General features: G+C 39.0%; 1 protein-coding gene and 1 non-coding gene across 2 annotated transcripts; both read right to left on the bottom strand.

Moving 5' to 3' along the window:
* Positions 1-7,092: 7,092 nt before the first annotated feature.
* On the bottom strand, positions 7,093-9,908 carry LOC108288888 (cytochrome c oxidase subunit 7C, mitochondrial). The gene is made up of 3 exons (XM_017508075.2): positions 9,719-9,908; positions 8,375-8,518; positions 7,093-7,186 (listed from the first exon to the last, which is right to left on the bottom strand). The coding sequence occupies exons 1-2, from the start codon at positions 9,791-9,793 to the stop codon at positions 8,402-8,404; spliced, it is 192 nt and encodes a 63-aa protein (XP_017363564.1). The 5' UTR covers positions 9,794-9,908; the 3' UTR covers positions 7,093-7,186; positions 8,375-8,401.
* Positions 7,286-7,348, bottom strand: LOC119468323. Its single transcript, XR_005196984.1, has one exon. It is a non-coding gene; the product is annotated as a small nucleolar RNA Z39 (small nucleolar RNA).
* Positions 9,909-10,131: the final 223 nt, after the last annotated feature.

Here is a 10,131-nt window from a genome sequence, read left to right as displayed (position 1 = left end):
TTAGGAAACTTCTACCTTGGGCTCCATTGATTTTCAAGTCCCTTCAATTCCCCATTAGTCATCTACAAGAGCTCAAACTAACTCCAGTATTTTCTTACTCTAAGTGGCACTTGGTTTTTGCGTGATTTTTATCTGTATTTATCACCCCCATTCTCCCTACCCTGCATCCCTCATCAATATTCCCATCTTGCCCTCACCTTTGCTTGTCTTGCATTGGGTTTAGGCTCTAGATACAATTTTTTTTTCTTCTAATCTCAAGTGTTTATTTTCCTATTTATAGGTAATTTAAAATCTATTTCCTAGTTATACTAAAGTTATAGGTTATGAGTGAATTATTTTCTTTTGGTGACAATCAGTATGATGTTTTTGGAGGATATGTGGTGAGATTTAGATTTAGAATATTCCATTTTCCTGTGAAAACATGGAAATATTTGGAATTTCTTTTCTGAAATCCAGATAATTTACATTAAATCCCACAGTGAAAAACATTGCAAGACAGAGTCTTGCTGTAAGCTCATTTTATTCTGCATCTGAAAATAATGGATTTCAGAGCTGTGTAATTCAGAACTATATTCCCCAAAGTACAGATTGTTAGGAAAAGGTGACATTCGGGAACTTCAGACTATCTTGTTGTATAATTGGTAATGAAATAATGGTGCCCCGATCAAGCGGAATTAGTTCTGGTATACTGACTGTATAAAACCCAATTAGTCAATTTTTGTTGTTAGTAGAATCCAGTTTCCCAAAACAGGTATGTATATATGGATGAAAGGAACTCCATGGGTGGTCCAGTAACTGAAAATGGAAACTACAACCACTGAACCATCAGAAATTGCCAACTGATAGGTTTAAAAAAATCGAAATATCAGTAGTGTCACATGGTTCAACTTAGCATATATTCTGTCTGGGGAAAATAAAAAATGACTTTCAAACAATTGTTTTGGTAGTTAGTATGAGGGCTGGAGCATGAATAAAGATTTCAGACTAGGCAGTTTCATAGATGGCATAAAATTGCTCTCACAACATAAATGAAAAAATTTTTGCTAATATTAAGCAAATTAAGGTTAAGATGTAACCCTGATAAATTTATCAATATGTGGGTACATAACAATCACCTCCTGGTCCTCCTTAGAGAGGGACGTATCAAGTAGAGAACTTCCTAGACTGATTTCTAATGCTATTAAAATTGAAGATGCTATTAAATCTAACAAGTATTCTTCCATGCCTTTATCTATCTAAATATATTTGTTGAAAGCTTAAGATTTACTAAGCATAGTACAACGGTTTGGAATCCAGCAAACACACAAAACTTATTCTAAAAAAATATAGAGCCCTATTCAACCCATAATAATTACGTTATCCACCTTTTGTTAGAGCTGGGAAAATTTGGGGAGGGAGTGAATGTTAGTAGGAATAATATGAAAAATTCAAAGGTGAGATGACTGTACAGGAATGTAACATAGAGTTGTACTGTTTTACAATGTTACAGAGGTACTCAACAAGGAAGCACGAATGCTCTGGCATGATGTTGTGCCCCTCTGGAAGAGACTCATTTTCCAATTTTTACAGAAGTGTACAATGGGTGAGTAGAGTCCACAAAAATGAGAGATAAGGTAGAAATGGCTAGTACGTAGTTGCTCAAAATAGCTTTTGAAAACCACTTTGAAAGCCCAAGGTGATTCACCTCCATCATTCTGACCCCTGTCCACACAAGAAAAGTGCAAAAAGATTTTACCACCTCTGAGTCAAGCTTTTGTGTGGTGCTCACACTTGTAATTGTAGATACAATCCACTTTAAATGGCAAGAATCCTTAGAAGATCATCTACTTAACACAATTCTTTGAAGAATCAGAGATTTAGAGAAGTGATACTTTTCAAGGACATATGAAATACTTAAGTATTTTGAGGGTAGGACAACTTTTGCTACAGTAACAAACAATCCCCAAACCCCAAAGCTTAGAAAGATGAAAATTTCTTGCTCACTCTATACATCTGACAAAAGGCTATACTTAGAGTCTTTAGGAACCCAGGCTGATGAAGGCTATATCCCTGTAGCAGGAAGAAGGGAAGTTGATGAAGGGTATACTGTCTTTCAGAGCTTTCATGTAGAAGTAATGCATATTACTTCTCATTTTTTCACTGTCAAAGCAAAGGGGTTAGAGTTTGATCCTATGTGTACAGAAATAGAGCTGTCATATTTATGAAGAGCCTAAGGACTACTATACCAGGTTAAGGAAGGAAATGTGGGTACCACACAAATCAACTACACATTATTTAAATTATATACTCACTAAAAAAACTTCACTGTATTAATATATATAGAAAGTGACTATCTTCCCTCTGGGTTATAAAGGTACAATAGCTATGATAACAAAACACCATTTGATAATAGATGAATTTTTTTTTAAAGGTTTTGATGTGGGCAGACTACAAATCATATAAAAACTTCTATTATATTTTCTATTGAAAAGAGACAGGGGAAAAAAAAAGCATAACCAGTATTTTTCCTCTACTCTATATAGCTTTTTCTAAAGACCTATGGTCTTTATTGGAAACACTAAAATGAAGGCTTTTTACATTTTATGGCATTCGAGTCCATCTTTTCAGTTTAGTATACAGAATAGTTGCAGCAGGCACTGTCTTTTGCATAACCAATAACCACTTTCTCTTCCCTTTCCGGTAGAATACTGACTTGCTTCAGTATCCACTCTGCCCACGTAAGACTTGTGAGAAAATGCTAATTGGTCAAATTTAATCATTGTCATGCTATTCCCTTGTCCATCATATTCAGAGGTGAATTTATCACTTTTCTGGCCAATGACTAATGAGGGATAGTCTGAAGGAAAACTTTCTTCACTTCAAAAAATAACAAGACAGTAATTTTTCTTGCTGGATATTGTCAGGTCTGTATGGCGTGCCCGGAACTGCAGCAACCATCTTATGACGATGAAAGCAATGGCTCAGGAAAAATGGGCTGATGAACTTGGAGGGCCCTAAAATTCCTGAGCTCCATCTTTTGTTATACAAGATTTAAAAAAAAAAAAATTCCCCAATTCTTTAAGCCAGTGCTTCTTAAAACGCTGGTTTGAAACAAGATAAAGAGCTATTCCAGAATGTATATCAACCCTTTCTTTCATTAAAGGTTTGTCTGCAAAGAAAAGAAAAATATCAGATGGACTAAACAGTGGTGCCATAATTGCGGTACATTTTGGCGCAAATTTAAACTCATTTTTTTTCAACAACTGGATTATTTCAATACATTTATATTTGGTGGGAGAACCAATGTCCAACTATCAAAGAAAAATTCATTTTTACTCTTAAAGCATGGCAACACATTTTGGTGTGTTAAGAGGCCTAGAATTCGTTCTTTTTAGGTAATTTTTATCATTTTTGGCTTCTGATTATTGAAAGGATTAATTGAATAGAGTGTTCATGGATCACCAACTAAATTATAGATGCAGGATACGTGAAGAAGTTTCTCTGGGCTCAGAAAGACCACAAGCTGGTATGGAAGGTAGATGAACAAATCAGTAATTACAGTACCTGCTGAATTACAAGGCTGTTAACAAGGTGTTAGATATTTATGTGGAGTGTTAAAGATAATAAGGAGAAATCAGCAAGGCTGGGTGTGGTGGCACATGCCTATAATCCCTCAAAGGAGGAGTGAATGTGGTCAGGAGCATGAGACCCACCTGGGCAATACAGCGGGACTCATCTCAAAAAATAAAAATATCAGCCAGGGATGGTGACAAGCACCTGTAGCCCCTACTACTCTGGAGGCCAAGGTAAGAAGATCCCCTGCATAGTGGCAGCCAGCTATGATTGTGCCACTGTACTCCAGCCTCGGTGACAAATCGAGACCCTATCTCTTAAAAAAAATAAAAAGGTGAGGCTTTGTAGGTGGCACCTGAGCTAAATTAAGACACGGAGGTGGTACATAAAATTGTGTGACATGACTGGGATGAGGCCGAAACTATAGGGAAGTGACTGAATGTCATGGTGAGGGGTTTTACAGTGAGTAAAATGATGACTTGCATTTTAGCACTATCATTCTGGCATCACTTTGAGAGACACAGTATCTATAGCACAGATGACCAACCTATTAACTAATTAACTATTGCAGAACTGCTCTATGATATTTAACTTACACAATGCCCATTGTACTTCATTCATTTCGTTTCAATTAAACACTAGAAGCCTAAGGAAATGTGCCTCTAATTTCTCAATTTAGACGTCTTTTCTTTTTTTTTTTTTTGAGACGTAGTCTTGCTATCACTCAGGCTGGAGTGCAGTGGTGCGATCTCTGCTCACTCCAACCTCAGCCTCTTGAGTAGCTGGGATTACAGGCATCCGCCACTATACCCTGCTAAATTTTTTATTTATAGTAGAGACGGGTTTTCACCATGTTGGCCAGGCTGGTCTCGAACTGCTGACCCCGTGATTCGCCTGCCTTGGCCTCCCAAAGTGCTAGGATTACAGGCGTGAGCCAGCGTGCCCAGGCTATATTTTTAATCTTCACAACTACACTAAATTAGATATTGTCTGACGTATCAGGAAAGTAAGGTACAGATTGGCGAAGATGAGGAATATATGGCTTTGAATCCAGCCAAGTCTTAGTTCTGAGCCCGCATTCTTAACGCCTATGGTCTCTGCAGCAAAACCTAAGACATTTTGAATTACTTTCTTTTTGTGGCCATGGCTTAATTATGAAAGCAATGACAGTGGCTTCGATTCTGATCAAAATTCCTATTACGGTATTCTGGTGAGTTAGGGAAGCAACTGCAAAAAGTACAAACTTTTTACTTGGTCCCAATTAGTTTGACATGAGTATTTGTGGGTTCATCCAGTCTAAATTTTTTTCACCTAGAATCTGGACTTGTATCGAGACCTCCTGATTTTAAATATTGGCTTGAATTGAACCAGTTTAGGGAAATAGAAAAACTACTGTTATGGTTAATTTTGTGTCAACTTGGCAAGGGCACAGTGTGCTCAAATATTTGAATCAATAATCCTGTAGATATTTTTGTGAAGGTGTTTCTTGAATCATTATCATTTAAGACAGTGGACTTTGAGTAAAGCTGATCCTCTTTATCATGTGGCTAAGCTTCTTGAATTAGTTGAAAACCTTAATGAACAAAGACTGACCTGCCCCAAGGAGGAATTCTGCAAGCAGACTGCTTTTGCTGGGTCTCCAGCACGCTGGCATACCCGTATTTTCAACCCACCAAGCCTCCAGAATTGGAAGAGACAACTTTAAATTTTTCTATATGCATCCTTTCGATCTGTTTGTCTAAAGAACCCTAATACAGAAACTAAGCAGTTATACAGCCTCTACCACTTACAATAAACTTATGCACTTATCAGCCAGCCTGCTGAAGCCTTTTTATGGGGATGGCACAATCTCTATTATGAGACAGGCAGGGGAAGTTTTCTCTCACTCATGCCTAGATGTGGCTACCCCAAACTATTACTATTGATTCCTAATATATTTTAACCTCCTCTCCAAAAAATTCGTATTCATTTAGGACTTGTGAGAAGTTTTTACATAACTTATTGGATCTCAACAATCCAATGAGGTAAGCCTTATAATTTCCAGGAAAACCAAAATCATTTAACAAACCTTGAACTCTTACTCTTGTTCTACTTTTTTTTGACACAGAGTCTCACTCTGTCACCAGGCTGGAGTGCAACAGCGCGATCTCAGCTCACTGCAACTTCTGCCTCCAGGTTCAAATGATTCTCCTGCCTCTGCCTCCTGAGTAGCTGGGACTACAGGTGCATGCCACCACGTACAGCTATTTTTTTTTGTATTTTTAGTAGAGATGAGTTTCACCATTTTGGCCGGGATGGTCTGGATCTATTGACCTCATGATCCCCCTGCTTCGGCCTCCCAAAGTGCTGGAATTACAGGTGTGAACAATGGCACTCGGTCACTTCTACTTTTTCCAAAGATAAAAAACCTTTACATTCCATATGAGAAACTCACTACATGGTACCTGATTTAGCACTGAATAATCAAAAAACAATGACACACGTGTACAGCAGTATCTGAGCAAAGTCACGTAAAGTAGTTGTCAGGTGACTGTTGAAGAGCCTAAAGTGAGCACTAGAAGAGAAACAGAAAAATAAAAATGTAACGTTTTAGCAAATCAGTAGTTGTACAGAAGGGCCATGTAAGAAATCCTATGATATGCTGGGGAATGGCCAAGGCAGCTATTTTCTTCAATGAAGAGATGTAGAACCACTCAGAGTAATTTTTCAAAAATCCAGAAATATACTTTTATGGAAATATTGTTTTTTTGAATGTTGGTTTAAAAACAAAGCACCACCCTTTCACCAAAGTCTGGAGACCATACAGACTACCAGTTTGCAGACTCCTTTATAGGATTTTAACACCAGTGGTATTTTAACAGTGAGCAGATGAAAATATTCAGTAGCTGATTACTGTCCCACATCTTACGAAAAGCCTGGAGTGTAATGATTTCTCACATTTTAAATGGCAAGCAGCATTTCACTACTTATAAATTCAATTCACATATAAAATTAGTAATCAGAACTAACTTTTATGGGATAAAAGGCTATATGATAGTCAGGCTTTGACGCTATATGATAGTCAATGCAACAGAATATACTGGGAGTATTTCCTACACTACATATTACATGTTATTACATTCCATTTCAAATATTCTTTTATTCATGCTAAATAGACTTACTGGTCACCAGAACACTTAGTGAGGCAAACATTTCTGTTTTAGGTTACTGGTCTAGAAGAAAATAAAAATGAAGCTCCTAAATATCTGATTAATAATCGTTTTCCTAATGTTCATGGGGAAATTTTTTTTTACCATATCAAAGTAAAGAGCAAGAGCATAAGTATTCTTTCCTCCAAGTTAATGACAAAACAAAAACAAAAAAAAACAAAAAGCCACAGGGCAAGCTAAGATCAATTTGTATTTCCCTTAATATAACACTCAGTTTAACACCATTAAATAATCTGAATCACAAAGAGTAAAGCTTGACTATTACCCAAATAATAAAGTAGGCAAATTGTCAATTATTACATCCCTTATTTCAGAAAAGAGGCATTAAGCATTCATGTCATAAGTTTATTTACACACATATCTAGTATGCCATGTGAGTTTGATCCATTTTCCAGAGACTGCACCTCTTAAAATGTTCTTCATATCTGCAAAATAAAAACAAAAATTAATGGCATTTTAAAAATCCCATTCATGTAACAGAAATCATGTAGTTTGATTAAAGTATTTTCTGTCAGTTTGAGTGGCACATCAGAAAGCGTTTACAGTATCATGACATCATTCATACTGATTTGCTTCATCACATGCACCAAAACCTTTCCACGTTAACAGTTTGGGTAAGTTATTCTCCCTCCAAACTATGAGAGTCTTTCCAATCATCCCAGTGTTCTCTAGTATTACTCTGAGAAAATTTGATCACAATTAAACTAAATAAATATTTTATCCACACACAGGAAATCTAACCTCCCAATACGAAAAACTCCTTTGAGCATGCAATAGCATATCCCCTTGACACAAGGCTTCTCAACCTCAGCACCACTGGTATTTTGCCCCCAAGTTGGTTCGATCAAAAATGTCTCACACTGTCAAATGCTCCATAGTGTTGTAAAATCATTCTCATGTAAAAGCCACTGCCTTAATGAGATAAGGATGTTCACAAGTTTGAGTTTCCCAACACTGCCGAGTTGGTGTGGCACAGATTTACAATTGCATCATTATCTAGGACTTATATATCAAGGAGCACTAGAAGGATTTTCTTTATCTTCAGGGGTTTTTCACAACTTAAACAAGAACTGTAAGCCTAGATTTTAAGAACTGGGACCACAGTGACCACTTTCTAAAAGGAATGGAAAAGTTTATAGTGTTTCAAAAGACACGTCCTCAGCCACTGTTCTAGTAACAGTGTTCAAGATAGAATAACATTAATCAGCTTATCAGAGCTTTACTTGGTTAAAAGTGTGAGCTCTGGAACAAGAAACTGCCTGGGCAAAAGTCTGGGTCCACCATTACTAGCTATGAGATCTTGAACAACTTAACATCTTTGTGTCTCGGATGGGGTTACTATCATCCACCTCACAAGCTAGCTAGGGAACCACATGAGATAGTGATGTAAAGTGTACCTGGTAAGTAGTAGTATTCAATAAACATTGGCCATTACTGATTATTGAAATATCTGTATATAGGTTTACAGCCAGTCTCTGCCAATGCCAGTCACATCTACACATAACCTCAGGCATCAGCCCTATACAATCTATTTGTGTGCATGTTATGGGTGAGGGGGAAGAGGCTCCTGAATAAATGCACTGTTTTACAAAGTTTAGAAACCCATTAACTACCTGTTAAATGGCTGAGCTGAAACATCCTTATTTTTTAAGCAGTTGGTGTCTTAATATTAAGAAGGGTGTAGCAAATGCAGATCCAAAGTACAAACACATCATGGCTAGTAATCGCCACTTGTTTTCCACTGAAAATGGCAAATTCTGTTGGAAAAAGAAAGTAATAGAAAAAAAACCTTAGATCATCTGCTTAATAAATCAAAATGCAAGTATAAAGGAAATGCTAGTTACGTGTTTTACATCATCAGGTTATATATGCCATAAATGCTAGTATCTTTTTAATTTGAACATTTATCGTTCAAATTCTATGATCTTCATCATACACCACTAGAAGCTAAGAAATAACCTGGCTTTACTAAGCACTAGGCAATGGTCTTAAGGACTCATACCAAATGGTGAGAAGTTTCTTATTTCAGATAATCGAAAACACTACTGTCCTAAGTAGTCACTTTATAAGAAGATACGTGGCAATGTTAAGCGCAACACAGTTTTTTTTTTTTTCTTTTGGGAGGGAGTCCCGTTCTGCCGCCCAGGCTGGAGTGCAGTGGCGCCATCTCTGCTCACGGCAACCTCCCTTCCGGGTTCAAGCGATTCTCCTGCCTCAGCCTCCGAATTAGCTGGGAATACAGACACACCCCACTACGCCAGGCTAATTTCTTTGTACTTTTTAGTGGAGACAGTGTTTCACCGTGTTGGCCAGGCTGGTCTCGAGCTCCTGACATCAGGTAATTCGCCCGCCTCGGCCTCCCAAAGTGCTGGGATTACAGGCGTGGGCCATCACACCCGGCCCAGAGTTTGTTTTTCCATTGAGAAGCACCTTCTTTGTCCTTTACGACTAGGCCTCGTGTGATCCTCCGAAGTTATTACTGCTATCTGCTTTAAATTATTTACACCTGACACCAGCCTTAACAGAGAAGAATTAATACCGCTAACTCTGCCAACTAGTTTAAAAAGCTTGATCCATAACCACAGGGCCAAATTTCCTCATGATTTCCCAATGACCTTCATTTCGGATATGATGACCTCCAATTCGGCTTTAAGCCACAGCACCTGCATCCTCGGTTTTCCGGAGCCATCCGAGGGCTTTCTGCGGGGCGGGGGAGGGGGCGTCAGGCGGCTGACGGAGGCAGGGCTTCCGGATCTACCTGTCTATTCCTTTCGCTGCTACGCGCTGAGGTCTCCAGCTTCCACACTGGCCCCTGAGGTAAGTGGAATGCTAGCCCGGGTCTCTGCCCGGTTCCTGACTAACATCTCCATCTCCACAGCCCGGAGGCGGCTTGCAGGTGAGCAAGCCACAGCCAAGCCTCCCCTCCCCCAACAAAGCCGATCCCCTTACACACTAACCTTCCCAGGACCCTCCTCATAGTGGCTCCTACGGACCGCAGAGGTTGTGAACCTCCGGATGCTCTGGCCCAACATAGCGCCGCTGGAAGCTCTGCGAAAGGCGCAGAGACCGAGGACGGAAGAAATGGCGGCACCTCACCAAAACCTTTCCTTCACGACCTTGTTCCCCTGTGCGCACGGACTGAAAGGAAAGATGGGAAATGGGGCGGAGCCTTGAGGAAGCGCGTCACAGCGGAGATCTCCTTGAATTGTGGGAATTGTAGTTCAGATCATTGCGGCCCCTTATCGGCCCCGAAGGATTGTGGGAAATGTAGTTTCGCGCCAGGCTTAGGGCTAGAATTCTTGGGGCCGGTTAACAGAAATGACTTTATTGAATCAAGTTAAGCAGTTTCACCTGTGTACTCTAGTCTGTT

Source organism: Cebus imitator, unplaced genomic scaffold (genome assembly GCF_001604975.1).
Source record: "Cebus imitator isolate Cc_AM_T3 unplaced genomic scaffold, Cebus_imitator-1.0 Scaffold16, whole genome shotgun sequence".
NCBI lineage: Eukaryota > Metazoa > Chordata > Mammalia > Primates > Cebidae > Cebus > Cebus imitator.
The sequence above is the reverse complement of the archived record's forward strand: the minus strand, read 5'-3'. Positions and strand labels throughout refer to the sequence as shown.